A 24707-nucleotide genomic window follows, 5' to 3' on the forward strand; every position below is an offset into this window, starting at 1 on the left:
CTGCTGAAGAAGTGGAGGACTCTAATGGTAAGTGGTGCTTTAGAGCAAGAACATCACTGTCTAAGGTGCCACTTATTTTGATTTTTTTTTAAAGGCAACAGCTTGCCCTAAAAGAAGTTTCTTAAGTCATTTTGTAAATGCTTCTTAAGTTGTCAAAAATCAGAATAAATTCTATGCTTTAGGATAGTCTGTAAAGCATGATCACTCACTCATACTCCACCAATTTGCCCAGCTGACAATTGGCCTTCAGTATGTGTTAACCTTTGTTTCTCAAAGACCCACTCATTAGGTTTTGAAAGACGTGATTAGGTGTCTGAATCTCCCTGAAAGTCGATGAGAATGAGGCATCTAGTTCACAGAGTGCTCTGGTGAGGTGATATTGGGATGTTCAGTTTAACCTTTTAATGGTGGTTAAAATAATTTTCCTTCCCCTGCTAGAAAGGATTAAAAAATATATATAGCTAAAAATATGGGCTATTCCTGGGTAGTGGGTACAGGCAGCAAATGACATCTAAATAGCATTTTTTTTCTTTCCCTGCTGACTGTTGTATGTGTGCAAGAGCAGTAGGCAGCTTGTGTCCCTGGTATTTTTGCAATGGGTGGTCAATCAAATAAGGTGCATATCCAGAGAAGAGATGTGGCTTAGTGCCCTGGCATGCTTGCCAGAAGCAAGTGCTAGTAACTCTAGCTTTCTCTTCAGGTCTTGGACCTGCAAACCAGAAAAAGGGATTTGATAGTCAAGAAGTCAGCATGGTTGCTGGGTAAACCATATGAAGGGAAGAGGATGGGTTGGGGAGTTGAAGCTCTGGTGGTTTCTGTCAGTGTTCAAAGGTCTTACTGGTTTCTCTCAGATTGAATATTCCAAGAAGACTTTTAGAAAGAAAAATTTTCAAGTTGTCCAAGCAATTCCATAGAAAAATTGTTAAATGTTTTGTTGTTGCTGAAATGAAAAATTGAACTTCTGATCACTTCAAGCATTTTGGTCACTTTTCCTCCCTTTTTTCCCCATTGGGCAAAGGGGGAGGGGAGGAAAGGAGGGACATACCAATAAGGCAGAAGCCAGAATAACTTTGACTAGAATAGAAGCTATATTATATAGCTTTGACTAGAATAGAAGCTATATAAATATATATAAATAAATATAGCTTCTATTCTATATAAAATATACTATATTCTGTATAATATAGCTTCTATTCTAGTTAAAGTTATTTTGGTTTCTTTAAATGAAAACATAAAGTATTATGAGCAATGCAAAAAAAAATATTTGTGCAATTCAAAAAGCGATTTTTATCATAATCTTTCCAATTAAAAGGTTTTGAACAGCTTTAAATTTTCCCTTCCCTCACAGGACTATCTGGAGCTGTGGAGTTGAATTTGTTTTCACGGAAGTGTTTTTGTTATCATGAGACTTTTGATTATTTGTGCTAAAACTAGCTTAAAGTAGTTGAATTAGCAAAATTCATCTTTGGATGTGTTTTATTGGTTTTTGAAAAATTTATTCCCTCATTCTCTAGTTTTCAAAAGGCAGAAATTTTCATTGGGTCTCCTAATCTTTAATATTAATTAGTACCATTCTACTAATACCGAAAGTATAAAGATGTGTACAGAGAATATTTTGGGCTTTGGCAGGATGATGCTCGCTTCCTGTAACTCATCCTAGGAGACTGAAATCATGATTATTACAGCCCAACACAAAATGAAATTCTGTCCTGTAGCCTAAGTATTCAGCATTGTGGGCTTTTTTAAAGGACCACATATTAATATATGCTAGTTTAACAAGTTTTTACATGCACTAAAATACAGCCCTTATTGGGATGTCGCAGTTAACCAGGTCAGAGTTGCATTCAGAGGTTAAAGCAGGACTTGTCCAAAATTGCGTGATCACCTTTAAATAGGGTTAATGGTTAAATGACATTGAAAATAATAGAAGCTACCCACTGAGGAGGTAGTCAGAAGAGTACAGGGGTAGTGATGATTATATTGACATTTTATAGTTCTCTTGTGAAAGGAATACCTGGGGGGGTTGTTTTGTTTGTTGTTTTAAGTCATTTTCTTGACATAATGGATTTGGTTACAGACCAAATTAAGGAGCACTTTGCTTTTATCATAGTTCACTTTGGGTTTTAGAAGGGAGCAAATAAAGTTCCATGTGACCCAGGCCTGTAAACTACAGGTGTTACATAGGAATAGATAAAAGACTGGTTACAATAATAGAAAATAGGGAGTACATGTGAAGCACTGTTATGCCCAGCTGGCGGGAAGTATTAAGTGGGGTTTTCACAACACAGAGTAGTTGGACCTCTGCTGTTTTAATGTATATAAATAACTTACACCCAGGGTTATAATCTAGTTAATTCACTGATGACACAAAATTGAATCAGGATGGGGGAGAAGTGGCAAGCGTGGAGGCTATGGCAAATGAACTTGGACTTATTTCATGGATTATTTGCTACATGGCAACATAGTATAATTAAGTGTTTGTAAATGAGAGCTATTCATTTCTTTGCACATGCACAGTAGTTGGAATAGAACTTAAGCAGGATGGCTTGAAAGAGATTTGGGAGTGAGTAGAATTCATCCTGGAAATATGGAACAAGTAAATATAAAGAGGGGAGAGGAAAAGGAATATGCAGCTAAAATAGTGAAATGCACATTTGATGAAGGCTTATTTGAACAGAACAGTTCAGTGTGGAGAGACCAAAGGAAATTTTGTCTCCAGTTGCTTCAGAATTTGTTTCCAAAGGTACCACTGGTAAAGATGCAACAAAATGCACTGAAGCTGATCTGTTTATTATAACATAAGAAGAAGATTCTCAAATTTGTATGTCTCATTTGTTTTAGCTCTCGGTCAGGAGCAATTAGTATAACTTTTAATGTACTCGGAAGATGGGAAGTATTGGTGGGGCTAGAGTTAAGATGAATCTTTTGACCATGTTAGGTAGGCATATCCTTGGTAATTCTGTAATTCTCAAAACCTGATTATAAGTAGGGATCTACCGAACTTGAGAAGGCAGCTGGCCAATTTTGTGAGCAGATCTTGGGGCCAGCCACCATTTTCATGGGCTGAGTGCGATAGGATCCCCCACACCTGGCTGAGGGGCCCCAGGAGTCCCGCCCTTCCCCACAGGTTGCTATATGGCCTGAAACCACAGCTTAATTACTTAGATTAAATTTGGGGAAGCCATTAATCCATGCATTATTAAGCATGAATTAATGGCTTCCCCAGGCTTAATCAGTGTAATTAAGCCATGGTTTGAGACCATACCCAACTGGTTAGCTCTACGATTTTGGTGGGCTTGCTGTAAGAAAACAAAAAAAAATGACAAGCAGAGGAAAGGGCAGGAAGCCCTATAGTTTTGGGGCATCTATACATGTGGAGGGAGAGGGGGGCAGCACTTTAATTAGTGTGGCTCTGGGAGCCTCTCTAATTAAAGCACCCACAGCATCACATGTACAGGCAGTCCTTGGACTTGCAACACAACTGAATCCTGAAAACCTCATCTTAAGTTGAAACATTGTAACTCAGAACCAATATTCCCATAAGAATCAACATTATAAATGGGGGATTGGTTCCTGAACTACTCTATTTTTACCAAAAATAACCCAGAATTTTATACTCAATCAATTATAGATGAGTAATATAGCTACATTAATGTATTTATATTGTAAATAGCAATGAGAATGATTTGGAAGGACTTCTTTGAGGTGACTTTGCTGGACTTTATGAAGGGCTCTCGGTTGGACTTTTTGAAGGCTGGAAGTCTTCTCAGGAGTCTTGGCTGCAGGTTTTTCTGGAGTCCTGTATGCTTTCTTAAAGAAAGTATTGAAGGAAGTTTGGATAGATGTTTCCAGGGAGATGGGCAATGCAGCGAACTGGTTTGCTGGCATGGCATTGGATCAAACGTTGTAAAGTTGAAACTGACATTAGAAAGTTGAAACAGGGTGTCAATTTCTAAACGTTGTAAGTGCAAAGTGTTGTAACTCGAAACGTTTTCAGTCAAGGACTGCCGGTATCTTGTGCTTCAAAATGTTAGGGGGGATGCTTGAACTAAAGCTCATTTCACAAGTCCCGCTGCCATTTTAAAGCACAGGGATGCTGAATAAAGATGATGAGGAGGCTCCTGGAGTGTGTTAATCGGCACACTCCAGCAGACTCGATTAATTGAGTCTGTTCTGATGCATGCTAATTAGTACATGTCCGGCATGTACATAGGTGCCTTTGGAGCATGGGTGGGGGAGGGGCGGGAACAGAGAGGGGACAGGGTGGAGTGGGGGGCAGGGCAGGGCTGCTCACAGCAGGATGTGCAGAGGCTGCAGGCAGCTCCTGCTGTGAGCAGCCCTTGCCCACCTCCTCCTGCCCCTCCCCCCACTTCCTGCCTCATCCCTCTGCCCTCTCCCCCTCTATCCTTTTCCTTCTGCCTTCCCCTTTAGGCTCCAAGACTGCAGGGCTTCCCACCCTTTTCTTTGCTTGCCAGGAAGTTTTTTTTTTCTCTTAGTTTTTTGCAGTGAGCCCAGCCGAATTCATGGTGTCTGCAAAAATTACTCAATCACAGATTTGGCAGGTCCATAATTATAAGCCTTCCCGGGTCAGCAGGGTCTGGATGTTTAGCAAGACTGACAACTCATGTCCATTACTTATTTTACTTAGGCAAGCCCCTGGTAGACATTAATTTAATCTTGCGATAGAATCTGAGGAATTTTATCTCGGATCCCAAAAATGATGCATCCTGCCATGCCAGAAGTTCAAGATCTAAGAGATTGGAAAGTTTGGGCTAGAGCTAACAGGACAGTGTTAAATGCGGGCAAATGCAAAGTTCTACACTTGGGGAGGAATAATAAAAAACATGGTGGATGCACTATGGAAAAGGACTTGGGAGTCTTGTCGTGCAACCTCTCAAAAGGAAAATGTGGTTTTGGAATGCATCAGTAGAAGCATTAGGTGCAAGACATGAGAGGCCTCTCTACTTGGCACTGGTTAGGCGTCCTCTGGAATCCTGTGTGCAGTTCTGGGCTCCACATTTTAAAAAGGAGGTGGAGAAGTTAAAGCGGGTTCAGAAGTGGACAGCACAGATGACAAAAGGGCTTGGAAAGCAAGGAGGCTGAAGGAACTAGGCATGTTCAGCTTGCAGAAAAAGTGTTTAAGGGGTGCCATGATAGCAGTCTTGAAATACCTGAAGGCCTGCCATAAAGAGGGAAAAATGCCTTTTCTGTCTTGCTGCAGAGAGGAGGACATGGACCAGTGGCAGCAAAGTAAGTTTAGATTGGATATCTGGAAAAGCTTCACTGTGAGAATAGGAAAGTAGCGGAATAGACTGCTTAAGGAAGTTGTTGACTCTCCATCACTGGAGGTGTTTAAGAAGAGTTTGGGCAGCCACCAGTTAGTGATGATTTAGGTGCAGCTATACCTATGTTCTACCATAGTATTTCCAATGCTTCTGTGCCTTGGTGATTGTCCCCCCACACTTTTTCCATTATGTGTGTCAGGGTGTTTTTAAAGCCTTCCCAGAGGCACTGAGTGTTGGCTATAGCCAAGAATGGGACTTTGATTGAGGTGTGCCAGTGCTTTTGCTGGAATCAAAGGTTCTTGGCTAGAGGGTCTTGCTTCTTCACTCTGGGTCAGACTGATCACTATATTTAGGATCAGGAAGAAATTTTACCCCAGGATCAGACTGGTACAGACCATGGGCATCTTTGCCTTCCTGTGTAGTGAGAGGCATGGCCTTCTATCCAGGATCTCTTGAGTATATATTGACAATGTTTTATAGAAGCAGGACTTTGGCTGTCATGGTTCCTCTGCTTTACCTGTGGAAGGTTAGGGTGTTAGATCTATGTTGTGTCAGGGTTGATGGTGATCTTATGTAGAGTTTAAATTATGGTTTGTATGGGATTGTTTGGATAGGGCTTATCCTGCTTCAGGTAGGTGACCTCTTGAGGTCCCTTCCAGCCTAACTTTTCTATGACTCCATCTGCCATGGCAGGATGCATGATTTTTGAGATGTGGACAAACTTCCTCAGAGATACTATTGTGTATCTTTTTGGGTTTGGGGAACCCAGCTATACAAGGTGGCTCCCTGATGCTCTGCTGCACATCCGTCCTTTTAACTTGCCTGTGCATTGGGAGCTGGGGAGCTTCCCAATCTCCAATTCCCCATGCCCTAGACCTTAAATGGTATGTGAAGATAGGGATCAAGGAGGTCCTTGATTTCACCCTCCCTGTCGCTGTACCCATACCTTTTCAAAATGTTGGTGAGTGGAAAACCAGGATTGGGAAATGGCTGTCTGATCCTGGACTGCCCATGTGCCACTTTACACATGACTGTACCCAGGGAGCCTAGCATCAGAGGTCTCTGGCTCTCTTGTGCCAGGTGTTAGGCAATTTAAATGGGTGCTTTTAATATGCCACATGGTAAAATTAAAGCACGTTGCAAACCAGCTACAAAAATGTTCCGCATCAAATGTGGAACATTTTTGTGGTTGGTTTGCCATTTTTATCATGTGATTAGTTGAATGTGGGACATTTTACAATTTATCACATGATTAACATGCTAGTAATATAAATGTAATATCTGCCCGGCGCCAGAATGGTCTGCCGGCCAGCATGGAGACTTAGGAGCAGGACTTATCCTATACCTGTTGCATAAGGGCCTTGTTTATGTCTATAATATTTTGTTTATAAGGTGTCTGTTGTTGTGGTGTCTGAGTTTCCTTAGAAATAAATCTTGTACCTTCTGTAAGCATCGGTTCTCTCTCTAAAAACCAAAAATGACTGGCCCATTTAAATATTGTACATTAATGCATCCGTTTTTTGAGTTCTGTGTGTAGCCTAACCATATAGTGTGGTGCTGTTCAAAACATTTGTATCCATCTAAATTGAAATAATAAGGCTACCAGTGTTCCCTACTATGCCAGTATTTTCAAGGATTTCTCCTCTTCCAAAAGGAAAACATTTCCTCTGTATATTTTTAGTCATGTACAAGATTTCCAGGGGTTTGTTGACCTTTTTGTGATGTGCTGGAATTTGGTATAAAGCATTTTGAGTTCTCACACCATGAAGATCAAGCTTGGATTGAAATTTGCCATACTGTTTTGTCATGGATTAAATGGCTTCACAGATGAATCTGTCTGTTGTGGTTTCATAGTTTTAAAGTATGAGTAGTGTCTACATCAAAGTATGTAAGAACTGAATATATATGAAGTGCAGATTTTTTCCTGCCTATTCTAATCTTGCAATCTAAGTAAGAGCCAAAAATTATTTTAATCTGCTTCCATCCAGCCTGTATTGTATGGCACTGCCAGTGCTATAAAATATCTTGAGTAATTAAAATGCCACTGTATGAGTTTCAGATAGTGTTTTATACTTTGTTTAACTCTTGGCTTTAGTGGAAGTAAAAGTAAGTCAATGCTGAGAACTTTTGAAAATCCCACCCTCCACAATGTCTGGTTGTAGGAAAAGAAAACTCTACATAGAGAATAATCAAAATGCCAGTGCAAACGTATTGCAGGATGTGGAAGAGTCCATTTGGCAAGCAAACTGAAACCAATCCCACAGAAATCAATGAAATGAGAGATTCACGAGTGGGGACCTATGACACTTAAAGTTCATAACAATTATTCAACAGACTGATGAATGCTGTCTCACATTTACTATTACTTCCTGCACTTCAAAACGTATTTTCATCATGTTACTTGCCCCAACAAGTTGTTACGGCTTGCATCCCTTGCTTCATTTCTTGGGCCCATTTTTCAGAGCAACGGATTTCTCTGTATGAGCAAGGTTGACAGAAAGTTAGAGGTTTGCAAATTATTTGCATCAGCTTTGGGCAACCATTCAAAATAAGCATTAATGACCTTACTAATTAAGAATATTTGATCAAGAAAACCACACTGAAAACATGGTGATGCATGCAGGAAAAACGAGCAAATTGATCTAAACTACCATGATGTAAGAATCTTTACTTTTAGACAATGGCCAGAGATACTCGGTGAAAGAGTTTAGGAAGAAACACGGTTCATTTTAAACATATCCATGAAGCTTGGTAACCATTCCTAGTCCCCTTGCTTGCCAAAAAATGAACATAAATTGTCTACCATTAATACAGGTACATATTAGAAAACACATGTAGTTAATAACATTCATAAATTGAAGATTTGGAGCTTTCTCAGATAGCTAGGACTTGTAACTTTTTTTGAGCAACTGGAAAAACAAACAAACTCCAGTTTCATAAAAACAGTATGGGAGTTGCGATTAAAATAAAAGTAACGGTAACCTGAGCTCAGTCATTATCCAAAACTCCCAATGCCATCTATTCTAGCTCTTCCTGAACTTTGTTCTTTTCCCTTTGATAAAGGCCATCGCATCATATGGAGACTGACATATAAAGACATGGCTGCCTTGATTCACCAGAACCTGGCTGGGTACAGAACTGCTCAACTGAGTCCCGTCTTTTAAGCGGTTGCCTGACAGGTGCAAATCCCTTCCCTCCAACCCCACTTTCAGAAGCTATGCTGTATAATCAGGATAAATGCCTATCTTGCGCTCCTTGACAGTTGAAATCCTGTTGGGCTCAGAGGGCCTTCAGAATATTTATTAGAACTGTTTAAAGTGCCACCAGAAGCCTGAAGAGGCTTTTAGAACCGAGCGTCTGAACTGACACCAGAGAGACAGAAACAGATGCATTATAGAGGTCTGTTATATCAGCAAACTACTTTCACCCTCTCCAACAGATATGCAGACCCTAAAAAAAGAAAGGGGTGGGATGTGGGCAAAGTTTTCAAATTAGATCCTTTAGTGCATTTAGGCTTCAGTTAATTTCTTAAACATGCCTTACACTGTAGCTCATCTTCTGTATTTTTTAGCTACAGTGCATTAGAGCTGTTTTGATAGCCTCCTATCAGAGCAGAGAACCTCTAAATCTATCACTTATAAGGCCAGGCCTTGAATGCTTAGTTAAAAGAAGAAAAAACAATTAAACACTTAAGGGTGCTTACAGATATGGGCGGAGGTGGAGAACAACGCTTTTACTTTGTTAGGTGCGCCCCCCCCCGTGCCGAGCGCAGCACATGCCCAGAAGAGGAGCTGCGTCAGTTTGACCTGGCTCACCAAGCATCTGCATGGCTCATGCAATTCAGTGGGGCTTTTTGGTACTTTTATCTAACAGCTGATTGAATAAGCTATTAGATAACAGTGCCAAAAAGCCCCTCTGAAGCTCATGTGCAACACAGACACTGGGGAGCTGGGTCAAACTAATGCAATTCCTCTTGTAGTAAAGCACTATGTGTGTGTATTTTTGTTTTCCCACATCTGTCAGCACCCTAAGGCCACGTTCCTATGAGCAGTGGTGTGCAATTGCTGCCGGGGGAAAAAAGCAGCAGCATTGTGCTGCTGCTTTTTGCCTCAGTGCACACCCTTGTTAGCATGGGGAGTTAGCATGAGGAAAAGTGCTCCAAGTGGTGTACAGGAGGCTGGGGCCAGCACCTGGACTGCCCCAGCATCCTTACCTGGTGGCCTCCTGGGACTGCAGTGGTGACTATCCACGTGCATGGAACCAGGCCAGCAGCCAGAGCATGGCTCTGCCTGGCCAGGTTCTGGTTTTGGGTGGCACACTGCTGCCATGTGTGCTGCCCTGCTTTTTTGTGGCACAGGATTTTTGACACCAGGATCTCCCAGTGTCAAACCCCCCCACCATGCTATAGATTAGCAGTGTGACAAGTGCTTGCAGGTGTGATGCATGCAATTTACGGTGCTGCAGATGGGTCTGCATTGCCATAAATACACGTGTGCACTTGTCTGGATGTGCCCTAAGTGTTTATAGTGCGCTATCCAGCCTTTTTATATGAGGATCCCACACATGTATTTAGATTCTGGAAGGCTTACATTGAAATGGGTGTCTCATAGGAATATTGTCAGTGAAGAAACATGAAAGTATCCTTTATGAAGCATGGACCACATGTTTTTGAAAGAAGTTAAGAGTCCTTTATTTGGACTTTGTTTGGGGAGGCAGGGAACTGTAGGTGATAAGTGCAAGTTCAAATAAAGCTTAATAGGTAACTACTTAAATGGCAAAGTAACTTGGATGCACAACTGCACAGAACATTTGTGGGAATGGCATACCAGGGAGATGAGTAACCTGGATGTCTACATGTTTACAACCTTGCTAGGTACTTTTGACACCATATAAAATTTTGACATTGTTACACTGCATCAATATGCACGTGCATTTGTTGTTTACTATAACCCTGCTAGTCAACAGTTACTGCCCTTGCTTAGTAAAGTTGCTATTTCAGTTGTTACTAAGTTCAGCCTCAATTCAAAAAAGCACTATATACATTTATACTTAAATTGACACTCTTGTTGAGCAGATCCCATTATTGCCTATGGAAGAAGTATCTGCCTAAAGTTAACCACATATAACATTCTTTCTATGGATCAAGGCCTTAATTTTTCCCATTTATGTGTTTGCTTTTCTTTCACCTACAAGGACTGGTCTTAGTGTATACTCTACAAACTAACTTAATTTTTTAAGACAATTCTAAAACAGGAAACGATTGCTTTTCTGACTTAGCTTTGCATTGTTACATCCTAAAATGCCAAGATAAACATTACTTAAATAAAAAGAGATGAAACTTCATCCAGTAAAGGATGAAATTTAATAGAAACAAAAATTATTTCCTCTTGAATGGCTATATATATGCAAACCTTTTGCTTTGCATATTTGCTCTACAGTGTTTATGACCAAGTTGGAAATCACTGAATACTGGGTCTGTGGCTTGATTAAGAGATGAAAGACCTTGACCATAGTGCTGGTAAAGAGCACTGATGTACTGTGCAATTCCTCTACACATTCTTATTTTTTGTACCCAGCTGAAAATTCTAATGGAAAATAAATCTTTGCTAATATATTGCATTATAAATCTGGAAGGATATGGAGACACAATTTTTTTCCAGGTGGTCACCTGTGAAATTGTACATGTTAACTTGTCATGTTGTCCCTAAGGAGGTCATAGGAAGGTGTTTCCAGAATATTTTATTGAGGAGTGTTTGGTTTTCTTCCCCACACCCAATAAATGTTCTTTTGTGGTTTTCTTGAAACAAGCAACGGGATCATGAAGATGTTGTATGAAGTTTGTGCAATGCCTAATACTTAAACATTTCTCAAAGGACAAAGTCCAATATGTACATACTGAATCTAGAATCATTAGAATAATTCATTCTAATTTACATTCAAAGAGAGAGGTGGGAGCCAGGCAGAGGATGGCCTGATGGGAGAAGGGGGGGTGGGGGCAGGGAGTACAGATAAAAAGATCCAAACTGTGAAAAAGTAAGGTGAAATTTTTACATAGCTTAGCCTTTGTTTAATTTTGCTCTTAATTTTAAGTCACTGAGAGTTTTTTGCCTTTGACATCAGGGGGAGTAGAGTTAAACCATTGTAGAAACCATTGTTACTTATAAAACATGCATATTCCGTAGCTTGCTCACACCCCACAGTGTGTGGTTGTATCTTGTCTGTCAGTTCTTCTGTGTACTCTCTCATTTTTTCTTCTGTTTCTTGTATTTCTCAGCACTCGGTCCCTTCTCCCTGGGCCTATATCTTCTCCCTCTTCATCCTATCATCAACTCCACCTTTTTTCTCTGCTAAAAAAACCCCCAACATTATTTTCCTAAGGTCATAGTCCTTTCCTGTTCTTTTGATTTTCTTTTCACCTCGGTTAGGGCTTCATGCTAAGGAAGGGGGAGAAAGCGTAGACAGAAGATGCCACTTGTGTTTCTGTCTTATTTATTTTGTGAAGACCCAGTGCTTGGTAAATGCGATGCTTGCACTATGCTTCTATATTACTATAAAACAGTGGTGCTCAACCTTTTGGCCCTACGGGCCAAATGAGTGGCACAGAACCTGCGCCTCAGGATTGGGCCCACATGCTGGGCTCTGCCCCCCCCCCCCCCTTTGCCCAGCCCCACATGCTGGAAACAGGATCCCAGGACTCCTCACCATCTCTGCTGGGATTGGAGCCCTGGGGTCCTGTACCACCTCTTTCCAGTCCCTTGAGCCAATTTTTCAGGGCATCAGGATCCTGTACCTGGCCCTGTATACTGGGATTGGGGTCCTAGGACCCTGAACCTCCTGGGACTCCACACTGCCTTTGCCAGGCTCCATGCACTGGTGTTGGGCCCAGCACTGTCCTATGTGCCAGATCTAGTACACAGGGCTATGGCCTGTGGGGTTCTCCATGGGCCTGTAGGAAGCCCAGTGGGTCAGATGACAAGGTGCCAGGAGCTGGATCTGACCTGTAGGCCAGGGGTTGAACCCTCCTTATTTGCGTAATTTTTGCTTGAGTAAGATGACCTGGAAAAGAGCTGGTCCATGCCAGCTCCATCTGTTAGTAGAAGTGCAGGCAATTATTTCAGCTGGAGGACCGCTTAACAAGTTTTGGTGAGCTGTCGAGGGCCGCAAGGGTAGCTCTGCCCCTTGACAGGTACCCTGCCCCGTGATCGCTGTCTTGGGACCAGAAGTCCTGTCACCCAACTCCTGATCTTTGCCACTGGAAGTTCCTCCCCTTGTCGCCGGAATTATTCCTTTTGGCAAGGGGGTTTGCCATCTTGGAACCAAATTATATATATTCTAAAAATCAAACATCTACTATAACATACATTACTTTGATTTCAAAAAATATTTTTGTCCTGATTTATATATGCTTGCATAGTGTACATAGAGGTGATTGCATAATAACTTTAAATGAAATCTTACTTTTATATATTGAGGGGATGTGGGTGGGTGGGTACAGCATTTGTGGGGGGCTGTGGGTATGTGTTGGGGGGTATGTGTGTGGGCTGTGGAGGATGATGTGTGTGGGGGGTTGGATAGGTGGGTCGGTGGGTGAGTATGCGGTTTGTGGGGGGTATGCCAATGTGTGGGTGGGTATGGGGTTTGTGGGGGGCTGTGAATGTGTGGGGGGAGGGTGGATGGGGTGTGTGAGGGAGTGTGGGATATGCATGGGGGGTGTATGGCAGTGTGGGGAGGGTATGGGACACAGCTCCCCCCACATGTCCCCCTCCCTCTTTGGGCACAGTCCCTGCCACAATTGGCAGCAGGAGGCAGCAAAGCCTCAGGGTGCTCACGGCCCACAGCAGGCAGAGACCCCCGACGGCCAGCAGAGAAAGGAGCGGAGCCAACCCGGCTCCATAGAGCCCCTGCCAAGCCTGGGCTCTGTGCTCCCACTGCCGTGCCCTGGGTCCCTGCTGGCCCTGGCTCTGGGGCACTGGCGTGGGCCCCATGTTGCCACCTGCCTACTTGCTGCCACTTCCCCCACTCCTGCCTGCTGCCACTGCCCTTCCTCTACCACTTCCCTAACTTCCTGCCTGCTGCTGCCCATTCCCGGTTGCATGGCTGGGACTCCAGAACGCAGCAGGAGCCAACCCGGCCCCCATGATTCCTGGCTGGCTCTTGCTGCATTGTGCAGTCCCAGCCATGCAGCTGGAAACCATGCGCTGCTGGCTAGGCTGGGTTAGTTCTGGCACCACACAATTCCTGGCTGCGTTGCCCGGCCTGCTGGACATAGCAGGAGCCAGCCTAGCCTGTCTGGCACCACATGATTTTTGGCTGTATGGTTAGAGCCACACGGTACAGTAGGAGCTAGCTGGGAACTATGAGGGCCGGGCCAAGCTGGCTGTTGCTGTGTCCTTTGGTCCCAGCCATGCAGCCAGGAATGATGTGGTACCAGTAGGGCTGGGCTGGCTCCTGCTGTGCCAGTGAGTTCCGCCTCACTGTTTGTTCTTATCTGAGTTTCCACTCTCAAATGGAGGGAGGGCAAGGGAACAGCTCCATGGTTGCCAGGCCAGAAGCTTGTGCTACACAGAAACTTCTGGTTGGGGACTGGGGGTGGGTTGGGGCTGGGCAGGCCTTGCCGCTGCCACCACTAGGTCCTGCTGCTGACTCTTCCTGCTGCTGGCGTCTCATCAGGTTTTAGCTAGGTAGTCACCGGCAGGTAATAATTTTCTAAATTTTAGAGGGATCCTGCAGGCCAGATGCAATGGCCTGGTGGGCCTGATCTGGCCACCTGTTGCTTGGTATCTAAACCCATGTTTAAGCCTCTATATTACGCAGTTTTGTTTGTTCCTCAACTCTTGTTTGAGCATTGCATTTTGATAATTAGTTGTGAAGAAGCTGGCTTAAGACATCACACAGCCAGTCATTGGCAAGGTCACACAGCCAGTCATTGGCAAAGTCAAGAATAGAATTTAGGTCTCCTAATGCAGGATAGATTGGAAATAGTGTTGTCAAGGTGTCCATTTTTAATCTCTTATTCTTGAGATGAAGTTTGGCAGCTATTATGCTGCTATAACTTGATTGGATTACACCAACTGTCTATCAAAGCCAGTATCCACTGCTGATAATTGCCAGTTCTAGACGTCTTGGAAGAGCATGCAAAAAATGTGACAGATAATGGCCTACTCCAGGGGAAAGTGGGTTTCCTTCCCTCATCTTCCCTAGTTAGAGGCTGTCCAAAACCCAGGAACATGGTGGCTTAAATGCAAGAAGTGCACCTCACTGCTGAGTGCAGACCACTGCCAAGAAACAAGGTCCACCCACCCATTCCTGTTTTGTGTATAACCAAGTCCATCAGTTAGGTAGCGTGTAGGGCTTAGAGCAGCATTGGGGTAAATACTCTGGACTACTTTGAACTCTATACACTGCCTAATTTTCAGGCCTGGGTGCACATGGAGCAGGTGTAAGTGGGCAGAGCTTTTTTCTCCATGGCATTCCCAGGCTCAGCAAGGAGGTGGTATAGACACGGTCTTTGATGACACAGTTCTTGATGGTGTCTGTGTATACATAGAACCACAGAGCTAGAGTAACAATGGCAGCAAATCTGAAATGCTGCTTAATGTGTCTGATGAAGTGCGTGTAAAATTGGAGCACAATCCCAGAGCAACAAAATATGGCTGAGATGGTTACAAATTCAAAAAATAAACACCAACAAATTAAAGTCTGAATGAGGTGTAAATGGAAAATTTATGCGAATTAAGAGAGTATCTATTAATATTTAATCCCAATTGTTGAATGGCCTAATCTGTGTCTTGCTACATTTGCCTGGCATATAGTCACTTAGCCTTTGTCTTCTTTATGCAGATATAACTCAGTTTGTCCCTGATGTAACTGCATATACCTTCATTTTAGTTGTACCAGAAATTAAACCAGCTCAATAGATAAAAAAATTGTGCACATATTTAGTATATTCATTTTTTGGCAATTGCAGACCTATTGCAGTTTTGACATATGAAATAGAAATGCCTTGTTTGTATATGTCCGACTCAATATTTAGACTGTGGAATATTATCACTGGAATAAAACTAATTATGAAAATGCCTGGTTGAAACTTGACCTATGTATTGAATTGTTCAACCAGTACATGCAGGTGGCAGCAAACTCCCAGCCAACTAAAGGGCCCATGCTTTAAACAGAAGTCACTGAGTAAACATAGATGCCAGAAATGCAAACACTATGGGAATAAAATTCAAATATGTAATGTTGCTCGACACACATTGACACTGTATAATGAGGAAAATCACAGTATAGAAAACAAATCCTACTTTAGAATGTTTTTCTGGCCTGTAGTACACTCAGAAGGAAGCAAGCTAGAATAAAGGATTGTGCTCAACCTAACTATAATCATATTTGAGGCAAACCAACTGAAAAGTAGAAGAATAACTAGCTTAAAAGTGAAACCAAGAAAGCAACTTTGGGAAGGCACTGTCAGGAAGGAAGACGGATATTGGGCATTAAGAAGTAACAGAATGAATGGTCAAAGACTGAATGGATACACAGAAAGAAGTGTCCTTTCATCCTTAAAATGAATCATTCCAAATAAACATTTTTGATAGTCCAAAAAGGGATGCAGGCAATGATCTTGGTCAGTAGGCCTGTTGAATGTCTCTGGGTTAGGGTCAGAGGGGAGAGCAACAAGGATGATGTCGTGGTGGGTGCCTTTCCCTCAGGAGCCCTGCACTGGCCATGCATCCCCTGCCCACCTGGCAGCGGGAGGCATGACTCACCGGCCCTCACTACTGCCAGGCAAATGGGGCACACAGCCAGCTCAGAGCTCCTGAGGGAAAGGCAAGAGAGCAGAGAGCCCTGGGCCCACAATGGGCAGCCCTCATCTGACCCCATGCAGAAATCTGGGGGGACACATGCCCCCCTGCCCATGCCTCCCCCGGTGGGTGCAGGTTGTGGAAGGGAGCCCTCCCCCCCCCCCCCCCCCCCACCCCTCCCGCCCGGATGAGCCATCTGCAGCTTTGTCTTGCTCCCTACCCCAGACCCTGCCTTTGCACCTCCCCCTACTCCCTCCCTCACCATGGGGTCCCAAATCTGCCCCCCTCATTCCCCTTTCCTCCCCCATGCTCCCTTTCCCTCCACAGCCCAGTATGCTGTTAGCCTTCTTGGCAACAAGGGCATATTGTTGATTCATATTCAGCTTATTGTCTATTGTAACCTCCACATCCTTTTCTGCAAAGCTGTTGCTTACTAAGGCTGTGCGAAGCTTTGGTTTCTGATTCAATTTGGAGGAGATTCAGCCCGATTTCGGCAGCTGAATCTCTGAATCCAAATTGAATCAGGAGACACATTAATCATTTTGAATCGAATGCTGAGATGGTGAGGCAGATGAGTGTCCCATAGGAGCACAGAGGGGTCCTCCTGCATGCTCAGGAGTGGACCCTGAAGTGGACCAGCAGTACTTCCAGTCCACCGTGGAGCATGCGGGAACCCCCCCAAAGCCTGGTGATTAGTGCCTCCTGGGTCAGGGGGAGCACCCCAGGGTCCACTTCCAGGTTCACTGCCGAGCATGCAGGGGACCCCCGCCATGATCCCATGGGACGCTCCATCTACCCCACTATCTCAGCGCTCACAAGCTGTACCTTGACGTATATAGAAAAAGCATATAAAACTGTCTATAGCCAAATTGCTGATTCTCTGAATCAAAATCGAGTCTTCACATTCAGATTTGGCTGAACTGAATCGGGACAGTGATCTGAATCAGAAAATTGAATTGCTATTCCCCAAATCAGGCCGAATCCAAATAGAATTCTATTCAGGCTGTGTTAGTAGGAGTGTTGCCAGCAGAGTACTATGTCCAGTTTTGGGTGCCCTACCACAGAAGGGATGTGGACAAGTTGGAGAGACTCCAGCAGAGGGCAACAAAAATGGTTAGAGGGCTGGGATGCATGATTTCTGAGGAGAGGCTGAAAGAACTGGGCTTCTTTAGTCTGTAGAGGAGAAGACTGAGATGGGATTTAATAACAGCCTTCAACTGTGGCTTCGAAGAGGATGGAGCTACGCTGTTCTCCGTGGTGGTAGATGACAGAAGGAGGAGCAGTGGTCTTAACTTGCAGCAAAGGATGGTTAGACGTCATATTAGGAAATGCTTTCTCACTAGGAAGGTAGTAAAACACTGGAACAGGTTACCCAGAGCGGTGGTGGGATTTCTGTCCTTGGAGGTTTTTAAGTCCCTGGTAGACAAAGCCTTGGCTGTGATGATCTTGTTGGTGATGGTCCTGCTTTGAGCAGGGGGTTGGACTAGATAACTTCCTGATTCCAACCCTAATTTTTTATGATTCTGGGATTCTCCGTTGTCCATGATGTACTTGCTCCTTGTATAAACAGAAGCCTTGAATGCTTATGTTCACAGAAATTCATGGCAATGTTGGAAATTTTAGGACAGGAAGCTCACGGGTTGGTCTTCCTCTTGCAGCTAGAAATAGTATAGTACAACTTCTTTCTTCAATTGCTTTTCTCTTTCCTGAGACCCATTGCTTTGTTTTATACCTTATTATATAGCATATTCTTACTGTTTCGTACCTGATCTGCAGGCCATAGAAAAATTGATTATAAAACTCCCATGCACTTCAGTGGAGAACTGTATGGTGCTTCTTGCTGGCTCGTGCATGTTCATATGCATGTGCCCTCTGCCTCTCCATTTCCCTATCTTGTGAAAAGAATCTTTGGAATTTCATTCTTTTTTCTTCAGAATGTCATCTTCTAAATTCCTTTATTATTTTTATCTACTTAGATTCAGTACGTGTCCCATCTGTGTGATATTTGACACCAGCACAAGTTGTATAGCACACATCCTTTTTCTATTCTATTCAGAATTACATGTACATATAACTCAAAGCAAAAGAGAAGACTGAAAGTCACAAAGGAGTGAGAATATAGTCTCTCAATTCTTTTTCAAAAGGTTAAGATCCTGCAGTTCATGTATTTTTCTGGTTGAGCTCTTCTCTGTATACCTTCGTATAGAAATAATATCTTTATTTTTAATGCAAAAATGTCCAAAACAGATCAAAGCATTCTAAATGAGGCTCAATAGACAACACTTGGATTCACATCTTTGTTTAGCAATCCTTCCTTTTTTATGCATCCTTAAACATCACTAGTTTCTCTTTACCATAGGAAGCACTGTGGGTGGTAGTTTTGTTTTTATTTCCCTACTGGCACTCAGATCTTTTCCCTGCTCTTCTCTTTTGCAGTGTATTAATGCTGATGGCATAGTTCGCATCAGGTAATGGAGAGGTGCCTAACATGAATGAGAATTGGCCCAATATTAGGTTATTTTCTTCTTTAATATGGATCATATTCAGTTCCTCAACATTCACAATATTTCCATGAGCTGTTTATACTTCAAATCTGTATTGAATCCTCCTGAATCTTGTTGCTGTTTTCCTTTTTTCCTCCCTTTCCCCACCCCCACCTTTATTTTGCCTTCAGAATATTTCACCCTCCCACATATTCCACCTTCCAAGTCAATGTTATGCAAAAAAGTGAACAAATGTGTAAAGTCTTAGTGATCTTTGTGAATCTTCACTTAGTCACCTTCCCACTTCCCTAGCTGTTGACACCCGTGAGAGAGAGATCCTCTCCCACAGCTGGGTAAGCTGGTGCTATTAGTCCTACTGAGTTTGGCAGAATTTGTGCTGCTAAATCTCAAAGGCTCATTAGAAAATCCCATTTTACTGATCTTGGTCTGAACTTGGTCCTGCATCATGACTTAACTGTCAAGAAGCAACCAGTTATTTGTAATTATTCTTCCTCAGAATTTTTTTTATCTGACTTTTCCTCATGTTACCTTCTCTTGCTGAATCTGTGCACAGTAAATTATATTGTATTCCAGGTGTTTAGCCATTCTAAATGTCTCTCCTTGTCTCCCCTAATGCTGAAGTCAGTTTCACTGTAATGTCCTGGCTTGTCTTCTTACATTTACTTACTTCCAGTTCATCATTTCATTTTCCCCCAAACAGGCTTTTATATACACGTTACAGTTTCCCAGTCTCTTCCCATCTTTGCTCTAAACCTGGAAGCTACATATTATACCTTCCTGAATTTCTGATTTTTTTCTTTCTGTCTTTTTTATACATACCTGATGCCTTGTGACTTTGTGTTTAATGTTTCAAAATGAATTTCATAAAGAAACAACATAATTAATTGTTATCTGTTTCTCCCTTTGGTTACCGAGCTATTCTTTGCTGTCGCTTAGGTATAATACTCTTGTGCCTGATGCACTCAAACAGACAGTCTGTTCCTTCTCTTAGGCAATATTTATTTTTCTCTCTGCCTCTGATTTTACAAACATGTAATTTTAAGTATGCATTTAAATTTTTGTAGTTCCATTGATTTTTACAGAGATTGGGTTGCTAATTTGTATTTTTTTAATTTTCTGTAATTTTCCAGTTGCTTGACTGTGCCTAATACTTACACATTCACAAGTGTATCTTCTGGGTTAAGTTTATGTATATTTTCTTTTGTATCTTTCCATTGATTAATCTTCGGTTAGCCAAATGTATGATATTTTAACTTGATTTCTTTTTTGAGGATATTCAAGTAAATCCACATCTTGTTAGATGAAAAACTAAACTTGAGTCTTTTTTTTCTCTCAAGTATTCCATTTCCCTTTCTTTATAATGTTTTTATTTTCATTCTTTTCCATCATTTCCATTATTTTGGTATATGTTTTCACAGTATTTTGGTTTTCCTGCAATTCCCTGGTTAAGTAAGCATTTTCTGTATTGCCTTTATGTCAGTTACTTTATTTCAGATGAGCTTTCAGTCTTTTGGAGTAAAGGAATCCTGCTGTGCCTTAAATATTTATGTTTATTGTTTTATATGTTCTGTTAATGCAACATTTTTATCCATAGACTCCTCACAGTGTAACTTTTAATGAAGTCTGTGAACAGTTAGTGCCTCTGGCTTCATTACTACACCATGCATTGCCCTTTCCCATCTAAAGGGAGGTCCATGGCTGTTCTTTGATAATCATTCAGGGGTGCTGCTGCTGCTTTGTGGTAAGATCCTTTGAACTAGTTTGGCATTCAGTTCAGCCCTAAAAGCTACTATTGAAATCCACAGTAAACTCATAGACTTTAGCAAGAACAGATTTATGCCACTAGTAAGGGCTTTAGGATAGCAGGGTACATATACACGTGCCTTTTTAATGTGCCTTAGGGTTACTGTGCCGGGTTATAAGGTGCACTAAGCTTTCCCCGGGAACTCATCGATGCACGTGCCCATCGGGAGCAGTTCAGTGCAAGGCTGTTTCTGCCCTGCTCTGTCTCCCTACAGCAGGCAGGAGGAGCTCCAGGTTCCCTTGGGTGTCAGCCCCAGGCTGGCAGGGGGCCCAAGGGTTGGGCCTGGGCTCCCCGGGTGTTAGGGGAGCTGTCCTGCCTCTGGGGAGGCTGCTTGCCAGCCTTACGTCCCGATCTGCATCGGGGGTGGGTGGAGAGAGAACAGGAAACCATCCAGCCTCCCAGGCAGCAGCTGTCCAGCTCCGCATCCTGATTTTCAAGGGGTGGGGAACTGTCAGGTTTACCGGACAGCTGCCTGCTAGCCCCACGCCTCAAGCTGCATGGGGCAGGGAGCTGTCCTGTCTCCTGGGCAGCTGCTTCCCAACCTCACACCCTGATCTGGGCAGGGACAGTTCCCTGCCTTCCTTCCCCCCCCCCGGGTGCATATAGGGGCATGGGGCTGGGAAGCAGCTGCCCAAGAGACTGGACAGCTCCCCACCCCATGCAGACTGGGGCACGGGGCTGGCAGGCAGCTGCCTGGGAGACCAGACAGTTCCCCACCCCCAACCCCATGCAGATCTGGGTATACAGCTGAGAAGCAGCTTTCTGGGAGACTAGACTGTTCCCCTGATGCCTGGCTGCCTGGGCTGACCAAGAGTAATTTTGCTCCTGATCAGCTGTCCCTAATGCGTGGTTAATCTAGGACCTGTACTACAGGTCCTAGATTAACCATGCATTAGACTAATTTACTGGTCAGTAATTGCTGCACATCTGTAGATGGTGACAATTTACTACACATTAGATTAGTCTAAAGCTCAGTAAAGTGTTTTGTGTAGACATACCCACAGTATAGACAGGGGCTAGGTGATTTGTTTTTTGATGTTTCTCCTTCTGTGCAGATAGCCTACAGGAAAATCTCAGGTTTTAAATTTCAGGCCACCATTTTTATGCCATCTCCACTGTTCGCTCTACATTTTGCAGCCTCAGTTGCAACCAATTCTTCCTTCATTGGCAAAATAGTAAATGCAGCCTTTCCTTTTTTCTATTTGTTTTGTTGAACGTTCTGTATTTTGTCTTGCATTTTTTCTTTATGTGGTAGTGTTGTCACTCACAAAAATCCTTGCCTCTTGCACTTACAAAGTACAAAAATCCCTAATAAAACCCATCTTTTTGGTAGAGTTTCCCCATTGGTTAAACAACAAATCAGGCTTAAATATTCAGATTTTGGTCTTGGTTATCAGGTCTATGGGCATAAATATCTTTTGTCTTTGTCATACTTGCCTTTCTCCTCTTCAGTTTGTTTAAAAAAAAGTAGTTCTCTTTCCTTCATACGCTTAGCTCTAGTTTCTTGGTTGTTGTAATATTTTTCCCCTTTGAACCTTCTATAGTTTTTCTTTTAGTATGATTTATTTCATTATCAAAAATATTTTTTCTAACTGTTACTCATCTGCTTATTTTAATGCCTCTTTTCTCCTTGCTGCCTTTGCAGATGTCTTAAGATTATTTTTCTTTGTTTCACGCCTAGATTTCTAGGCTGTCTTTCTACTTTGGGTGGAGATTGGTAATAGGGGTGTGTCTAAATGAGACACTACTGTGCAATAGCACCAAGCTACTACGCAGTAGTGTTGGCAGGCACTAACTGTGACATGATGTTGCTGTGGATTATTAATGAGCTCTTGCTCATTTGGTAACATCTGAAAAAATCCATGCGGGGACACTATTGTGCATTAACACCGGTTACTGTGCATTCATTTAGTACTTGGTTATGCAAGTACTAAATGACTGTGCAGTAACAACTGTGTAGTCCACTGCTCGGATAGATGCAGCCAGGTTTCTTGAGTTTGCCCCATCCATTTTTTTTGTCTGGATACAGTAAAAGAGTAGGATGTAATTTCTACTATGTGCCATAATGACTCAAACCATTGGCTTATCCATTAGTACCTTCCCCCAATATGCAAAATCTTTTTTTTTTGTTCTATAATAAAATAAATATTAAAATTAATATTATGACACTGCTGGGAGGCTTCAGCCAGGAAGGAGTATCATTGTGTTAGGCACTGCACAACATACAATAAAACAAGGTCTTTGTTACAAATTCTTGTTACTTTTTGGCCTCAGGCCAGCACAATGCTGGAGTACACACCCAACTATAGGAAAGAGATACACATACCTAAATGGCCTACTGAGCAAGGGTGGTATTATAATATGTATGCACATTTAAGTGTTTTACTGAGCTGAGGCTATACTATCTTTTGCTTTTTCTACCAAATTGCGTCTTTTGCTTACAAAACCTTACAGAACCTTCTCTTGTTATTATACTATGTGACATCCTGTTCTGGCATGATTTCTTCTTTTGCCTGTACCTGCTCACAGGGCTTGCTGCACTGTGTGCCCAAGGCAGAGGCTTAGCAAGGCAGGTCCATGCCTGGGGCAGCCACTGACCTACGTCATACTTTCAGTTCCTCCTATGCCAATTTCAGTGACATATTCACACGCACACCCCCACGCCCCCTGTACGAACACTGCCCAGGACAGGTGTTTCAACCACGTTTCCTCTCCTCCCTCCCACCCCAACATCCAGTTCCACTGCTGTGCTCAGGGTCTGATTAAAAGCCCTATAAAATAAATTAGTGTCTTTTTCTATTGACTTTGCTTGGGACTGGGTGTTACAGTCCAAAGCCCATTGCAGGCTATTGAAAAACTCACATTCATTTTGGTAGATTTGAATGTGGTTCCAACTGTTCTGGGCCTAGCTGTGTCTGTGTGCCATCTGTGAGCTAGAATAGTAGTCTGGCAAGTTGAGTCTCAGAAATCAACAGAAGCTTCATACACACTTGTTAATTTGGGTTGTTCTCCCTCAGGAAGTGCTAAACCTTGCATTGCTCCAAGCCATCCATATCAATGGGGAAAAAAATGGGGAGGGGAATACCTCTGCAAAACCATAAGCACTAGGGCTTTGTGAAACTTCAGCAGCCGTTTCATTTTGGAGGTGTTTTGGCCTGTTTCGGCACCTGAAACACCGAATCTGAAACTAAAAGGAAGGCTCTGAAACGTTTCCAAAACAAAATGAAACCATCCAAAATGTTTTGGGGGCAGGCTTGTGGGGAAACAGAAACTTAGAAGAGGGAGGGGAGAGCGGGGCAGGAAGGATTGCTCTAATATTGACCATATAGCTGGCCAGTGTCTGATCTGTCCCTGAGGTCCCTTCCAAACCCAGTGCTCCGAGGAAGGGCTGGCAGCCTGCTGTCATCACACGCACAGATCCGGGGACCTGTCCTCCCTAGGTGGAGTCTGGCACAGCCCCGCAGCCCTCCCAGGAGGGCACAGGCCCCCAGATTTGTGTGCGGGATGATGGCAGGCTGCTGCTGTTGGCTGGGGCCAGTGGCAGCACCAGTTATCCCGGCGCTCAGTTTGGGCTGCATCAAGCACTGGTTGCAGCCAGCTTCGGCAGCCTGCTGTCATCCCGTGCACAGATCTGGGGGCTTGTGCCCCTCCCAGGAAGAGTCCGGCACAGTCCCCCACAGTCCTTGTAAAGTGCCGGGAGGCTGGGGCCAGGTGGGGGATGGGACTGGGCAGGGCAGCCATGGGGGCTTCTCCCGTGGTCCTCTGCCGGGGCAGAGGCAAGCACAGCCAGAAGAGCCACGGGAGAAGCCCCCATGGCTGCCCCTCCTAGCCCCAGCCTCCCAGCACTTAAAGCAAAAGAAAAAGCCCCACACTCACCAGTTGTAGCAGCAGTGATCAGAGCCTCTGGGGGCTTGTGGCAGAGCCCCCCCCTGTGCAGCACAGAGTAGTGGGGGGCATCCGGGATGGCCCCCCCTGCTCGGTACCCGCATGGCAGTTGTTGCCTCACGCAGGTACAACGCGGGTCAGCAGGATGCTGCGCACTGTCTGGGAGCTGGGCGGCACCGCTTTTCATCAGCCGGAGCCCAGCACCGCTCAGCCCCAGCGGTCCCAGCTCCCAGACTGTGCAATGCCCTGCTGAGCCATGCTGCATCCGCGCCATGTGACAGCTGCTGCCTGGGTGCCAGGTGTGTGTGGGGGGGCAATCCCCACTGCCCTGCGCTGCACGGGGGGGTGCTCTGCCATGAGCCCTCAGAGGCCCTGGTCGCTGCTGCTACAGCCAGTGAGTATGGGGCTTGGGGGGGGGTGGGGCGGGGGG

At 43.8% G+C, this 24707-nt stretch overlaps 1 protein-coding gene across 18 annotated transcripts in view; it reads left to right on the plus strand.

Moving 5' to 3' along the window:
- ZNF462 (zinc finger protein 462) overlaps nt 1–24707 on the plus strand; it is a 128670-nt gene that overhangs the window by 68277 nt on the left and 35686 nt on the right. For 9 of the 18 annotated variants that reach the window (XM_014519615.2, XM_025202727.1, XM_025202744.1 and 6 more), the window contains one exon: nt 1–27. This exon ends at the window's left edge or, in 2 of these variants, runs on beyond it. The exons of 4 other annotated variants lie outside the window; for them this stretch is intronic. In XM_014519615.2, coding sequence (XP_014375101.1) covers nt 1–27 — 27 coding nt within the window. Of the gene's footprint in view, nt 28–1348; nt 3178–8348; nt 8465–24707 lie in introns of those variants that run through there. 5 more of the 18 variants (XR_003093777.1, XM_025202759.1, XM_025202751.1 and 2 more) reach the window with 4 other exon arrangements.

Source organism: Alligator sinensis, unplaced genomic scaffold (assembly GCF_000455745.1).
Source record: "Alligator sinensis unplaced genomic scaffold, ASM45574v1 scaffold560_1, whole genome shotgun sequence".
In the NCBI taxonomy this organism is placed as follows: Eukaryota; Metazoa; Chordata; order Crocodylia; family Alligatoridae; genus Alligator; species Alligator sinensis.